A 16,915-nucleotide genomic window follows, 5' to 3' on the forward strand; every position below is an offset into this window, starting at 1 on the left:
TTCAGTTTGTTTAATAATGGTGCCTAAAGGAAGAATAAGAAAATAAAAAAAAAGTAGTTGGTGAAATTTTAAAGCTAGCTTTTTATAACAGAAAAATTTATAAAAAAATTTTCCCCAACAATTTTTTTCCCCACCAAAAAAATCTGACTTCTTGGTGGCTCTAATAGTGAAATAATATAATCAACAAAACAGGCTTTTAGTAAGTTTGTAAGGCATTAAGTAACACTTTTTAACTTTATATAATCTTTGTATGTAGGGGCAGATTATCATTGAAGTCATTTTAGCACACGGTAACTGTCATCAGTACCAACTAACTATCCATCAAAAGTTTCCTATATTTACAATGAATAAGCTGATTCATGTGCAGCAGACTTTTGGAAAGCAGCAGAGCTGACCAACTCCCCTACAATGCCTGACCCATCAGCCCTGTTCTGCCCTCGCAGTAACTGGGCATGAAGTTACAGGCTACTCAGTCCTTCACCTCTTTCACTAACAGAACCAGGTCTAGGAAAACAAGAAAAACTGAACCGGGAAAACACCTCCTTCCAAATATCTTTTTTACACACATATATGTTAGGAATCAGGGTAATACAATTTATCATACTTGTAGGGCACTGATTTGGGTAGGGTGCTCATTTATTCTGGTCATTTTGAAAAACAATTTTTGTACATCCCTCCTGTGTTGTAGTCTGTCATCCACTGCTACCACTTTCTGTACCATGCCTGTTCTGAATTACTATGGCTATCCATGTGTTCTTATTTATGCATTACGTCTAACAGAAGACTGTATTTTCTTTTGTTAGCTACCCCAGATATTCTGGAACGGCAGATTCAACTCACATGAGCAAGCCTACAGGGTGAGCCCAAAGCCTGTCAGATAGGACAGAAACACAAACGGCAGCTATTATGGTAACACACCACAGCTAAACCTGTCTTTCTACAAGCCACAAAGGCAGAAATAAACTCTATTTTCTTAACAGAAAGCATGAGCCAAGAACTAGAGTATGTTTATTAAAGAGGTGCCATAAGCAGAATTTGTTCCAGCAATTTAGCAACCAATTATGGAATAATCAATAGGAAAAGCCAATTTTCCATTCTCTCATGCACAAGGATATCAAAGAGACAAAAACGGATGATAAAAGCACTTCTTAGGGCTACTTTGCTGTATCTCATTTTGACTCAATTAAAAGAATCTCAGAAGAGCTGGACCAGGTCAGACAAGTGGACTGCTTAGTCTTACCATCCCGACTCTGACAAGGACTAGCAGCAGTTGCCTAGGGAGTAAGAAAGGCACACCAGTGTAGGTGACACTTCTCAAAAACCACCAGTTAGCTTCCAGCCACCTGCAGGCAGCTCAGGAAACACCTGGGATCATGCTGCTACCTCACAGCTTTTTAAGGATTTGCCTTCTATGCATTTGCCCAGTCACTTCTAAACCTGTGCAGAATTTTAGCATCCACAACATCCCAGGGCAATGACAGCAAAGCTCAACTCTACACTGCGTGAAAGAAAAACCACCACCTTTTGTTCGTGCTCAGCTCACCACCTGCTAGTGCCCCCTTGTTTTGGTACAGGATGAGAATGTGAATAACGGATTGCTATTCATGTCTCCATACCACTTGCGGTTTTAGAGAACTTTGCCTTCCCCCTTCCCTCCCTGCAAGGCTGAGGAGTCTGTACCTGCACCTTTCCCAGCTCTGCCACACTCTTTCGAGTTGGGGGACTCGAACTGCAGGCAGTATTCAAGATTTGGGTGCAGCAAGTGTTCATGCAGTGACACAGTTGTTTCTTGTTTCATTCTTCCTTCCCTCCTAATAATTCACAACAGTGGTGTTTGTTGTTTTCATCACCGCTGAGCTCTGAGGCTGATGGCTAATGAAGTGTCATTACCCCAAGCAGTAATGCTCAGACTGGTGTCCGCAACTAAGCGTATAAAACGACAACACTCTGTCATTCACATCCCTTTACGCTTACAACAAATTTCATTTACCATTCTACCGGCCATTCATTCTGGATCACAAGTTCATGATAACTGGCCACCATCATCACTACCCTGAACAACTTTGTATCATCAGCAGTTTTTCACCGCAGTGTTTCCCACTTTTTCCAAATCATTTCTGAATGTATTGAACAGCATCAGTAAAGTTATGTTATCAATAAAATCTACTTCAGCTGTCCAAATGCTCGAGTTCTACTTACTTGAATTATTTCTTTTAGATTGTTGAAGCAACTGTCTCAACCCTTGGCAGGAGCTCTGGAACAAGGAATAAGTTCACTGTGAATAAAAATTACTTGATGTCCCTAAACATAAGCCAGTCTATCTAAATTAGCACGTACATGACTTATGCAAGTAGCTAAGAGTCAGACTGTAGAAGCTCAGCGTACCAGATGCTGAATTACCATATGAATGAGAAATTATTTTCCAATTTAGGATCACCAGAATAGATGTGTTAACTTGAATATGATATAAACCAGACACCTCTAACAAATAATTAGAGAACTTTAACTGTGAGTGAAATACAATAGTGTTATCTATTACTGGACTAAAAAATTAATGGAATCAACAAAAAGGTCTTTTTTAGGCTTATCTCATCTCCCGGTGGTTCCACTGTGATAACTCCTTCTAGCCATTCTGAATTTCTCCTTTAGAATAGCAATGTCGCCTTTGCAGGATATCAGTAGATGTTTTTAAAGGGAGAACATATCCTAACTGTTCACTATAATTTCCATTTAGAACGGTTTGCCTCTACATTTTTTGACAAGCCGATTTTCAGCTAATTTCTCCAAAGAACTGTGAGCGATTCATTTATTTTGTCTCTGCTGTCTCCTTCCTCCACAGGACTAGATTATGTACTAACCTGCAATTCCACAATAATCTACACCTGCACAAAGTGAGAGCACAATGGCTGTTAAAAATTACTGCTGTTTTGGCAGGTGATGCTGTGTGCAGCAGAAGTGAGTCTGCCCTCCTTTTTCCTAATTCATTCTTCCTCCCTAGTCATTAATCTACATTAAACTCTTTTCGCTCTGGAAAATGTTATATCCTTTTATTCTCAACATGTCTAAGAGATATTAAAATGGAAATAAATTCCACTTCCCAAAACTCACTCTTCTCAAGAGTACTGGCAGACTACATCAAATGAGTTAGCACAGAATGATTACCATCAATAACAAAACCATGAAGTTACTTTACTATTTTCACAGGAATGCCACTGAAGCCTTTTACAAGAATTTTCTGCTAACACCATTTTCAGATTGCTACAAGAAGCAGTGTCATGCATTTACAAATGAGTAAATTGCAGTACACATAGGTTAAGTGATTATTCTACAATCATGCAACCAATATTGCAGAAATGAGGACAAAATTCAAGTCTCAACTCCCAGGACCCTCTTACCCTTCTCAAGCTTCCCTTCCTGTTACATTACCGGTAAAGGTAAACCATGCTTTGTATGGTATGGATGACATATCAGAACCTCAGTGTGTTCAGATACCACAGTTTGTTTTAATTGACATAGTGATAATAGCAACATCAGTGTTTGCTCTTTCATACTACTTAACTTAGTTAATCTTCACATATTTTTTTGTTTCATGATTACTCTATTAAAATATTTATATAGTTCTTCATATATAAAAAACATTAAAACCTTTCTATTTACTTTGGAAACCATGTGAAAGTTTTTAATCATATTGAACCTCAAAGCACTGCAGCACTTAACAGCTTTACTTTGGATGATAATAATACAAATATTTTTCATTCAAGATAAACTCTCCTAAATCTATATTTAACCGGTACACCTCCCAGCAAACAGGGAAAATAGTGTCTACGTAGCTGTAATACCTACTACACAAACTAACTTCAGCACATTACAGTATTATGGCAAAAAAGCCCCACCCTAATACAGTGTTTTCTAAAAAAGTGAACAAGACACCCTCCCAACAGACAGACAGACGCACACCACACCATGTGCCAAAAATAATTTTATTTCCTTCCAGACTTCTCCTGTGGAGATCACCCTTTGATCATAAAGATAGTCTGATAAATGAAATAACAAAGCTTGCAGGACAGTCAGCTGTTTAAGCAGGATGGAGCTGCCCGCTCTATTTCAATGCGCAGCCAGGGGACAATCACTCCAAGAGAATTGCCTTTAAAGCACTTCCAAATATATCTCAATATCTCCCCCTTCTATCATTTTCCAAATCAGACGATAACTTCTCTGTCCCCTAATTATCAGTACAGCGCCAGACCTACTGTCCACTGCTGAGCTGAATAAAGAGAAATAAGCACCTGAGAATCAGCTTACAAGTGCTCCACTTCTTGATGAAACGGTCCTCTACCAGCTTGGTTGATTAATAATAATGGTCTACTGCACAACAAAGTACCTTGTTCATTCATCAATTTATTTTCTTTAATTAACTAAACATCTCTTCTAATATTAACAATAACTTATATGTAAATAGCCTGGAAGTTGGAGTAACTTAGTTATCTTGCTTTTTCAATTCCCAAACACTCTCAACTCAAGCTAATCTAGCAAACTGAAAAAAAAATACATTTTCTCTGCATCTGCAGAAGACCCTATTGTTATCAAAGCTTATCAGCACTCAACAGACTGTTGTTTCTGGCATTAAACTACAGACTCCTATCAGTTCAATGATCTATAAAATCTTGGTTGTAACACTGAATTATCCAAGCATTATTTTTTGTTTTAAATTTGATTAATTCCAGTAGTGAATTTTAGGTTCAGGTCTTAACCGTTTCAAATTTACACATATTTTAAAAGTATATACAATCATTTATTCATACCTATTTTTAATCTGCTCCTTATTTTTATTTATTTTTTATTATTTATATATCCTACAGATCTATTAACAAAAATATAGGGAAAAAAAGGTCATAAACTCTGCCAGGTTTTAAATATAAAACCCAATAAAGCAGACAATTCAAAACAAAGATAAAAGAGTATGAGAAACTACTTGAAAAAGGCATTAAAAAAAAACAACTTTAATACTAAATTCTTCAAACAGATTAGGATCAGCAGGAGGCTATCAGAATCTGAAGGGTCAACAGACCATCCAGGTCTAAGAGCAGAGCTCAGAGAAGATAAGGCCAGCAAGGCACAAATCCAGGTACCACTTCTGCTGTGTTCACAAACAAGGAGCTTGGAAAGATTCCCATGTGAGAACCCTCCCGCAGAGGGGACACAGCCAAGTTCCCCCCCTCCCAAGTTAAAGCCCCAACAGAAGCAGTTATAGGATAACAGTGACAAAAATAACAGTAACAAACTGCTGGGATCAGATGGTATCCATCCAAGAACTCCCAAGAAACTCAAGGATGAAACATCTGAGCTATTAAATGTGATGTGCTCTGTCGTAATTTAAAATCTATCAGTTCCAGAGGACTGGAAGATTGTTTGTAAGAGGTTACCAGCTTGCAAAAAGATCCTAGGAGAAATATGGGGATTTAATGATCACATTAGCCTGGTATCTGTGTGGGGCGTATTTGTAGAAACTATTCTGCAGAACAGATCTAGTGATCATACAGATAAATGTGATCCACAGGGAGAAGTCAGTGAAACTTCTGTGAAGGCAAGTCATGGCTCAGCCATACAGCAGGTCTTTCTGGATTTCCAAAAGCCATTCAGTAAGGTCCCTCACTAAAGGCTCTTTAAAAAGAAAGAAATAATTAAAAAAAAAAAAAACCCACACCACTAAGCTGTCCTCAGACAAAACAAAAGACCACACACGAAAAATTGGTGAAAAGATATGAAACAAAGGCCGGTATGTCCCCACTGCAGTTCTGCAGAACAGTTCAGGCTCTTCAGCATGTTTGTTAAGGGTAAATAACAGGCTGACAACATTTGTTGATGATACGAAGTACTTCAGAATAGCGAAGACAAGCACAATCTGCAAACAATGATGTTCACCCTGCTGAGTTGGCAGTAAAATGGAAGATAAAATCCACTCTAGATGTGCAAATGAATGTGGAGAAAACAATCCTATTTTTACATGGAAATGGACTCTGAGCTGACCATTACCACGCAAGAATGACAATTTGGCATAATGAGAAAGCTGTATGAAAATGCCACATCACTGCTCAGCAATGAGGGGAAAAAAAAAGCAACTGCTAGGAATTACTGGAAATTAAGCACAAGGCTGAAAACATTATTATGCTGCTGTTTTAATTCATAACTTCATTATTGTGCGAGGTACTAATTCCCCAACTCAAAAAGGCATAACAGACCTGGAAAAGATATGGAAATGGGCAAGGGGAAAAAGATGACAACATTTATGAAAAGCAACTAAGCACAAAGACGTCACCTCCAGTTCAGGGAACCCCAGAACTGCGAATTACTGGAAACAGCAGGAGTCCTCTGGGACGCAACTGCCCTGCCCTTGCACCTTTCTGCTGTTGGTGGTGGGTCAGTCCTGGAGACAGGACATGGGCTCGCAGGACCTCTGCCCTGACTTGGCCATACTTATCTGTTCTTATCTGTTGTCTTTATTCAGAGCTGGAGGAGACAGCCTTAAAAATTACATTTCAACTCTGAATAGAGACAACAGATAACAATGATAACTTAACTGACCTAAGCCAATGTCCACTGAAACCAGTAGAAGGAACCAATAGGAAATGGGTTTAATCCAGAAGTTTTATGTCCTGAAGCTGACCTTGCCAGGTATATGGTCAGCAGTGTATATGTTCGACTTCAGGGAAATAGGATGATGCCTAGAGCGAGCTATTTATGAACAACTTATTGATAATATAAATTCATAAACCATTCCACAAAAATTAACCTAGGTAACCTTTATTTGCCATCGGACACTTTGAGATCAGAAAAAAGAGGCCATATTCATTATCAGTCAAAGCACTGATAGAACAACGGGACTGATACGAGTCACCTATCACTGGCTGGTTACAAGGGATGCACAGCAATCTGAAACTGCTTCTATTACATGAATGGGCTACTAATGCGGAATGACAGGCCAGCAATATCAGTATTACAGTTTTTCTTTAAAAAAAACAAAAAGACCACCTTATTGTGAAGGAATCTGTTGTACTTAGACGGGGGGAAAAAAGCAAAAGAAACAAAAAATAAAAAAAGAAAAAGAAAGAAGAGTGCATCTACCCAGACAGATGCCACAGAATGGTAAGTTTTTGCCTAATCATACAGTTAGCACCTACACACATACCCGCACATTTGAAATCGCAGACAAAGTTATGATTTGTCAGCAGAAGCAATTTCTGATGCACAAAGAGAGGTCAAGTAAGGAGGCTACTGAAAATCCCTGTCACTGAATGCAGTACAAAATAGCAAGTTCATCTTCACTGAAAACAGTTTAGCTCATGTGATTTTCAAACTAATGCCCACGGATACAACTACGATAAGGTTTCAAATCCTGAGTAGTATTTACTGATACTATTTAAGTTCAGTTAATAGGAGCATACTTGTTCACATCCAGAGGGACAAAATATCACTGCAAAATATTATATACTCAAGATATACGGAAAAGCTTATTTGTTCTCAAAAGAGAACTGAAAGGAAAATTATTTGGAAGTTTGTGGTGCCCTGAAAACTAAGGAAGAAATGTCAGCTCCTGTTAGGGAAAGGAGTCTGTCTTGGTAAATATTTAATACACTGGGCACATGTTTGGAGCCATTTCAGTAAAAATAATTTAAGAGAAAATCAGAATTATGAAATGCAGTCACTAATGGAAGAATGTATGGACATAGATATTTAACATAGCCTCTTTTGATTCTAAAACGTTTCTTAATGAATTGACGAAAGAATAAACTAGTGGCAATAGAGCAAATTGGGGAAAACAGTTAACTATGACAGATAGATGAATTCAATCCTTATCGTATTTGCTTCAGCAGAGCTCCATCATGGTGCTCTCGCCAGCAAGTCTCTCAGCAGCCCTAAGGACAAAAACCTGACCATCTGCAAAGCAGAGATGAGTCTGTCCCAAAGGACACTGTAAACGAGTAAGTGAAAGTATCTGTGCAACTGACAGAACCTTGTGACTGCACTTACCAGAAAGCACAGCAAACTTGTCCCATATGTTTCAAAATAAATTTCACAATTATGTTTCTTTGGTCATAGCCAAAACCCAAATATGCTCCATTTTAAGAATTAAAATTAGCATTGACAATGAAAACTTAACTCACACATTAAGTATATGAATCAAAAATGTGGATTTTATATAGATGAAACCATTCTACAGAGGAGATTTCAGTGATTTCCTTCCCTGTGTTGTACTGAACGGTCACACAGTAACAGTTAACGTACTTGGAAAAGCATTCATCATCTTCGGGTCTGAACTTGCACACAAAAAAGTCACTGCTGCATAACACAAGATTGAAACTTAGTTAAATTATCATTAAAATTCTCTCTCAAATGCTTTAAATATAGAAACTTAAAAATCTAACTGGACTGCAGGTCCTCCATACCTTAAAGCAGCCTTTTCTGTATGCATCCCAGTGCTTTCTGACTGTTGCATTGTACACACATGTTGAACACCAACAGCCATTCAGATATACAATAAAATCTCTCATTGCTGTTTCACATAAAAGACAGTACATTGATAACGGCAACAGAAAAATCAAGGTTAAGAGTTTCTAAGCTAAGATTTTTAACTCCTGTCCTTTGTTAAAATGGAATGCTTATTTGGTTGAAATGCTCAGAAAAATCATTCTATTATTTTTGAGTTGTCTGTTTATGAAATTTGTTCTATCATCTTTTTCTCTTGGATACCAGTTTGTTATTATTATCTGTAGCAACATGCACATAAATTATTCCTTAGAAAGGAAACCCGTATGTTCTGAGTATGAAAAGTACATTTTGACTGTTCCAAACATAAAAGTAGTAAATATTTAGCATGCAATATCATTCACATACAACATGTAATATCCTTATTTTTGTTACAGAGTTACAAACGCTAGCCTACATGCTGTACATTATCTTCATCAAATTTTCAATTAAGTTTGAAATTCCTAAATGTGACAATAAAAAAATTTAACAAATTCTTTTAATTCCCAATACTCAATTTACATGATTTCCTCCTTACTTTTACCTCTACTTTTACCTATTTTTTGCTGGTTTCAGCAAAAAATAAGCACAACCAATTCCTTTCAAGCCCTTCCTGGAGCTTGTCTTATTTCCTGCCTCCTGTGAGGTAACATGAGACAGACTTTGGTAAAAACTATCACCGTAACACCTACATTTCTAAATACTGACTTCAGTTCCTCAATGATAGCAGTAAATTCCATGGTATTTGAGATAGAACTTCCTCACTGCTTCCATCACACTCTTTTCTTCAGCTGTTCATGCAACTGAGAAGGGTTTGAAAAAATGTTACTGACTAGTTATCCAGCTCTCCCAGGCAATCATCCCTTCTTTTCTCGCTTTCATGCTTCTCAACAACTTAGTTCACGAGACACAGCAACTTTGAGACACTGTCAGGATCTTTTTACTCTTGATTTGGTCATTTCTGCTAGCTCTGTTGTGCACCTTTCTTTCACTCTCTCATTTGAACTACAGCACAACATATAGTACCACAGCATAAAAATGTTTTCCTTAGCTTCATCATTCAGGGAGACTTGTAGAACCCGACCGTCATTAAAGACCACATTATAAAGACTATACATCATTCGAAATTTAAAAGCCCCACAAAACAATTTTACTGCCGTAACATAAAAACTTACCCACTTGGCAATTGGACACCCCTGAGAGCTTTTTCCTTCCTTTCCTGTATAAACCACTACCTCTATTCTTACAGCGCTTCCTTTTGCTCCATACCTGAATTAAAAAAATTTTCGTGAGTACAACTAAAACTGTTGTAGACCATTTTAGAACAGGGAACACTTTCAATAAAACAAGAATAACTATTTTATTTTTATTTTACTGAGAGCAGAACAGAAACAAAATACCTCTAATGTCCAAAAAAGACTGTTAAATTTAAAATCCTATTTGCATGAGTCAATTTGAAATCTCTCTTCTGATAACAAACTTCTACTACTAAGGAGACATTGGTTGGGAAGAAAACGTCAGCTGCATGTAAATCCTAGTGTACTTAAGTCACTAACGTGACCTTAACCATTAACCAATTTGGTTACGTGCAGGACGCTGGAGAATCCAATCCTGCCAGGTGCTTATCTCTGTCATTCACATTGACTTCAACAGCACCTAAGAGCGCACTGCACTTGGTGAAATTGGACCCTAAAGCTGCTGCAGCTCCAAAAAGACAAGTAAGTTTGGAATTGAGTTTGAATAGTGTTCATCTCATGCACATCTGAGCAGGAAAATGCTTTACAAATGAGTACAGCAAAAACTTTAAAAAGACAAAGCCAAACATAGCACCTGACTTCATAGCTCGTCTTCTTTCCTGTTTATACATCCAAAAATACTGCTAGCATTAAATGCTGAATTTTCCTCACCTGTTCTCCATTATTTCTCTCACAGCAGCAACGCTTGGTCCAGTCCCGAGGTGTGTGTAATATGGGCCTTCATCTTTCTCTATAATTTGCTCTGTAAGCAGGTTGAGAAAATTAAGTTTGCACACACAAAAATTTACACCATTAAGTAACCTTAAAATAGTTTACAGAAGCATCCTCTAAATTAAATACATAAAATTTTAACCTAAATGTAACAAATAACACACTGATAAACTTTTCTCCTTAAAGATTCATCAAAAGTATTTCATACCTGAAATAACTCCTATTAATCTGATAATAGATCTTTCATGATACTGTAAAGTAACCCTGTTCTATTAATATTTTGCATTCTTTAGCAAATTTCACTACAGAATCTGGTATATATTAATTAGGTAAGCCTCCCAATGCCCTTGTAAGTAGGGAAGCGTTTTAGACAAAGGAGAATTGAGGCAAAAAAGTTTAACTCGTGGTCATACACTACATAACAGAGAACATAACCCACATCTCTTAACCAGTAGTTTGTTGGTTCAGAACATTAAAGCAAAGAGAAAAAAATCTGCCTGCATACATTTCATTGTTCGGTGTTTGACTCGTTTTGTTTTCAGACTATCAAAGCACATAGATGGAAAAACATGTCCAACACCATCAATTAAGTTATACTTGCAAAATTTCAAACACCCAGTTTGTTCTGACATCCCATCCCTCAACATAAGTTATTACGTCTCTGACTTTATCACCTGAACTCTACCTCACCTCTCATCTCTGCGATAAGAAACATCTAAAAGCCTTTGACATGTACTCTTTCAAGGCTAAATCGCATCTCACTCCCCAGGACCAACGCTGACAGTAACAAGACCACCCACAACTATGCCCTTCTGCTTGTCTAATAGTATTTAATTTAGGCAACAATGAAAAGGCATTGGAGATCTGCCCAGTACATCTCAAGCAAAAATTATTTCTAGACCATGAAAACCATAATCTGATATGTCGCAGATAAATTCACACAGAGCACAAGTCAGTGATGACAAAACAAGTGGAAAAACTCCTTCTCTTCTACTCACATTTAAACACCAGAGAATTTAAACCTGACAGTTGGGAGGCCAAAAATATTAAAATCTGCTGTGTTTTGCAGGCCCAAAGACCTCAAAAAAGTTACAGAAAGGGAAAAAAAAAAACAAAAAACACTTTTTCTCCCATTTCCGAAGGGCAAAACACTGAGCCTTTGCAATGGCAAAGTAACTGTCAAGTGCACTTCCTCACGTTAAAGCAAGCAACATGAACACAAATCCATTTGAAAGGTATACGCAAAAATTAGCAAAAGGACTTACCAACACAGTCACAAGCTGGCAATTCAGACTGGCCTTTTTTCGTAGGTGTATCTATTAAATTTTTTGTAGGGGTGTCAAGAAACTTCATAGGTGATTCAAGAAAACTGCTGAGCGTGTTCTTTGCTGGAGAGCACCCCGAGTCCCCTGTGCTCTGCGGCTGGTCCGTACCAAAACTCGTCGCCGTTAGAACAGTAACTTCACCTGCGCACTCGATATTCCTGAGAGCTTCTGCGGCCCCTGGCACACGGGCCCCACCGCAGGGAACGGGCCGCGGCTGCGACTTTGCGTCTACTTGGTCGACGGCATCCCGCTGAAAACAGGATTTGTCGTCACACTGCATTTCGTTTGCTCTCAGGTTGGACTGGTTAAGAATCTGAGGCAAAGGATGTGTCTGACCAACGTTTGCTGCTTGCTGTACCTGAGAATTACTTTTTTCTGTAAACATCTGCACGTTTTCACTTGGTCTGTTTAACAAGGATGCTGTTTTCAACTGTGAAACAGCCATAGGATTACGGGAGGGCAGGTCACTATACTGGTTACATGTAATAACATCACTTTTCAGTGGATCAATACGTACAGGGTCACCAGTGCCCGCTTTGATCTGCTCATTCACCGCTTCGCAGCCGAACAACCTGTCTTTTGTTTTCTCCTGCAGTACCTCAGGTAAACATCTATGGAACTTTATCTGAGTTTGTGGGAGAAACAACCTAGTTTTTTCTTGGGATGATAAAGTATTTTGATTCAGTGCTTTCTGTACTTTGGTTCTTGGAGACTTTTTTTCTGATGCAGCTATTCTGGAGTCCTGTGGCATGGTTTGACCAAGCCTGTGCAGTTTTGATGATATCCAAATGTCCTGTAACTCACTATGCTGGCATGGCAACAGCTCGAGCTGGTTTTGATTATTTTGTTGGTAGCGTGTTTCTTGAGGCTTTTTTTTGTGTCTTGGTTTCCATGGTACAGCATTTCCTTTTTTATTTGTTGGTTGTTTTTGCTTTAACAGTAAGGAACTATAATTATGCCGAAGAAATACAGTTTCTTTTTTCTGCAACAGGCACTGATCTTGGTTATGTTTCGGCTGCCTCTCATGTGATATTAGATTGAGCAGCGATGCCTTAATGTCATTCTTCTGCTCTGGATTTGTCTGGTTTGATTCAATTAACGCTGCAAGTTGAGTTAGTTGAGTAGCTACATCCTCTTCATCCTGGCTGTGAATTCCTCCTTCTTTAATTAAAGAATTAGTTTTCAAGTTCAAATCATTGCAGGTTGGCTTTTGCTCTAACTGGGCAAGAATTTCCAAGTTGTTATTTGTTTGCTGGACGTTACATGAAGCATTGCAACACCGGGCAAGGGCGACTTGATCGTGCATATAATTGTTCTTGGTAGTATGACCTGAAAATGATTTTGCATTCAATGTTACATCAGATAAAGTTTTGGTATCTTGTGAGGATAAGTGTAATTTATACATCTCACCAGCCAGATTGGCAGGTTTATCATGCAATTCAGAAATCAAACTTTGTCCATTGTACAACACTGCCTTATTAGGGAGCTGCTTCTGTGAGGCAGCACAGTGAGACAAGAGCTGCTGTTCATTCTGCAAGTAAGTCTCTTTGATTTCCTTCAACGTAGGCGAGGTAAAGGAGGACGAAATATCCCTTTTGTAACTCTGGAGCAAACTGGAAGTTGTTTCTTCTGTATATTCAGTACTTTCTGTTTTAGCTGGTGAAGTTGTTTCTAACGGGGCTTCAGATAATTGCGTCAAAGCTTCAATAGCCACAACCTGCTCTACAGTTAAATTTCTGTTTTTAATCAGGGACAAGAAAGTGGGCTGGAGTGAAGAATTCTCCTGCTTTGTCTCTTGGTTGGGTGTTTCAATGCCATCCTTCTCTGCAGGGGCTTCCTCTTCAGGCAGCGGAGGACAACACAAACTTTCTCGCAGATCCGAAACGGAACCAGTCTGCAAAACCGCCTTACCGGAATCTTGAAGGACCACGCAAGTGCAGTTTTTCTGTTTCATGAAAACATTTCCTTGTTTTTCTGTGTGAACACAACTAACACCAGTCGTCAGGGTATTTACAATGTTATTCAGATTAGTAGCCTTTGTCCAATGCGTATGGGAGTTGCTTGTCAAATCTGTTCTTTCCTCTACAGATACTTTTTTCAGGGAAACAACTGATTCTGGTGGTGAATAATGTAGGGTTTTTATGCCATTTCTGATGGTTTGTGCAAATGACTTTTTTGGCTCAGCTAACTGACTGGGAGAGACTGCTCTTTCACTTTCTTCAGCATTTTTCAAGTGTTCATTCCCTGTCACAGTTCCATGGATATCTCCATTGACATGGACACCAAAAGACGGCTTCTCGTTATGTGCCCAATTCTCTGCTTCTAAGCCTGTCATTCTTTCTTTCTCCTTAGACTGTACATTTTCAAGGGGTAGTGTTTGGTTTGTTTTCACCCTGTATTTTTCACCATGACCACATATACTGCATTCCATGAGTTCTGGTCTGCGGCCATTTACTGGTTTGTTTTCTAAATTCGCCTATAAAACAATAAAAAAATTGTTGTAACAGCTGCTAAAAAAATAAAAATAAGAAGCATAAGCTTTACCGCAACTAAGCCCTACTTCGACAGATATAAAGAATACCCTAATTAAACACAGGCACAGATGTTGACAAAAAAAAAAGAACAGAAAGTCATAAAAAAATGTGAAGCCTAAAGACCTGATTCATATTTATAGTCACTTCTTTTTCACTGTTCTGGAGGGGAGAAAGGAAAAAAAGAAAGAAAAAAGAAAGCGTGTGAATGCGGCAGTGGTGGAGACTTACTATGAACGTAAAGATAAAGGATTTCAGCCCTTAGAATCAGATCTAAGGATTCAAATTCACAATGAATTTGCATAAGTAGATGAAAGTCTCCCTTGAGCTGAAAAGCAGGACTGAAATCTGAAGGCTCGCACTGCAAGAAGTTTAATAGTAATTCAGTATAATTATACCTATGTGGCTAGACCAATAAAGTGCTACAACGCTTTGTTGGACGCTCTAGTAAGAATAGCTATTTTTCAGCTTAGTTTCAATTCCTTCAACAAAAGGACAACAGAATCTAGGACAACAAGGACAACAAAATCTAAAAAGACAGTAAGCCAAAATAAGACTGTCCAAATAAAGAGCTATGCTGTTAGAACTCTGTTTTATATATAAATCTCTTTGACAATATCAGCAATGAGTTGCTGCGAACAGTGGAGACCGTAGCCCCTGTGACAATTTAAACCAGAACAACGAAAATTTGTTTCAAGTTAAGAGTTTGTCTCATTCTCAGGCATAAGGCAAGAGTGCAAATGCAAGACAAATTTGAAGCAACACCAAACCGTATTCTAGAATTTGCATGCCCATCACCTGCTGCTGTTTGAGATGTGCTGCACTGTGAGAGAGGCCTGAGAAGCCAGCGTGGGCCTCCCTGCTACTCCACCTCGGAGGTGCTCCTAATGATAATCCCGGCGCGAACAGGAGCAGCAATTCCAGGAAGGGAAGAAGGGAGCTGTGATAGTTTCTGATGGCCTCTGCCACAACCCCATGCACAGCACCAGCAGAGCACTATACAGACCACTAGGAAGGCTCCTTCACAGAAGTGTAAATTTCACCATATTTAATGCCACAGAGCCTCACAAAAAAGTCTTGCGTGTGGCAAATTACAGGAAACTTTAGTAGGAAAGTATAAAATTGATAAACACACACAACGATGTTCAGCTTGTGTATTAAGATGGTAACTTCCACGTGTCTGAACAATCTCTTGTTTAACTGAACTATCATGATCACCAATATTTCAGTGAACTCTAAACTCTAATATTTAAATATATTCTTCAACTTCCCTGATATTATATAATTCACATGGTCAAAACATGTCAAAAACTAGATAGTACCAGAATATGTTGTCCTGGAAAGAATACTCTTATAGATCTCATTTAATGTAGTATTATGGCTATGAAGTAAGGAGCTATACAATTTTATATTTATATATATGTATTTATGTATATATATATATGTATATATTCAGGCAAGAACTCAGGAGGGAACAAGAATAAAGACAAATCCAATTTTTATTAAGTTAAAATTTATTTCTATTTCTATTAAATTTTATTTAAAAAAAAAAAGAAATCGCAATAGACAGTGCTGGTACCTAAGCTTATTACAATCTCTAAGAATTATTTAAATATTCTGTAGCCCTAAGCACTACTTAGAAAGCAAAATGGTACTGCTTTTTAAATTAGATATAAGGAATACAACTTGTTAATTAAACCATACCTTGGCACAGTAGATCTTAGAAGTATGCAGAAAATAGCACTTGATGTAATAGAAAATATTCAGTTAAAGCATACAAGTTTAATGGTCATACCAGCGAAAATGCATGGACTTCTCTAAGAAAATAACTAAAATGCACCAATGTAAAATAAACTCCTGATTAATCACAACCATCAAGCTATTACTGCCAGAAACCCCTAGGCAAAATGAAGCATATGGACCCAACTTCAGATGAAGCCCAGTGTTCACCCTACAACCATTTTCTCTCTTAAACAAAAAAACCCCAAAACAAAACAAAAAAACCCACCCACACCACAAACAGGGAATCTATACTGTGCCCTATATTTTATCAAAGGCTTCAGAATCTTTCATGGATCTGCTATGTAAAAGATGTATCCAGTGGAGTCAGCAAAGACCTGTGGAATTTACATTAAGAAGGAAAGGTGCCTTATATTAATGGCTTTTATTTACACTGATTTAATTATATTGATACTGACTAATGGTCTGTGAGCCTGGACTTATCTGGATCCTGGTGATTTTCAATGATCCACAGACCTGAAGCATCATTGAGCAATTTCTAAGCATTCCACAAAAGCAATTAAGCAAGTCAACGGTTAGCAGAGGTAAATGCATTACACGGGCATCTGCAGCTGTACCAGAAAATATTTTAAGGGTACACCATTGGAAAGTAAAAACCCACAATTCTATACCTACACAAAAGCTGCACTTAAATTAACTAGTTTTTTTCCCCCCCTCTGAGTTTAACTTTAGGAAGAACTAGGATATGAAACTTCAGTTTATTACAAAATGTTTACTTAACAGCCCCTGGAAGTACAGGGGAAAAAAGCAATGCAAGTTACCCCAGTTG

At 38.0% G+C, this 16,915-nt stretch overlaps 1 protein-coding gene across 9 annotated transcripts in view; it reads right to left on the reverse strand.

The window, feature by feature from the left end:
- Positions 1-16,915, reverse strand: part of TET1 (tet methylcytosine dioxygenase 1) — an 86,759-nt gene that overhangs the window by 36,612 nt on the left and 33,232 nt on the right. For all 9 annotated transcript variants that reach the window (XM_064513652.1, XM_064513649.1, XM_064513651.1 and 6 more), the window contains 3 exons: positions 11,756-14,291; positions 10,431-10,521; positions 9,699-9,792 (listed from right to left, as the gene is read on the reverse strand). In XM_064513652.1, coding sequence (XP_064369722.1) covers positions 9,699-9,792; positions 10,431-10,521; positions 11,756-14,291 — 2,721 coding nt within the window. The remainder of the gene's footprint in view (positions 1-9,698; positions 9,793-10,430; positions 10,522-11,755; positions 14,292-16,915) is intronic.

The sequence above is a fragment of the Dromaius novaehollandiae genome, chromosome 6, assembly GCF_036370855.1.
Source record: "Dromaius novaehollandiae isolate bDroNov1 chromosome 6, bDroNov1.hap1, whole genome shotgun sequence".
NCBI lineage: Eukaryota > Metazoa > Chordata > Aves > Casuariiformes > Dromaiidae > Dromaius > Dromaius novaehollandiae.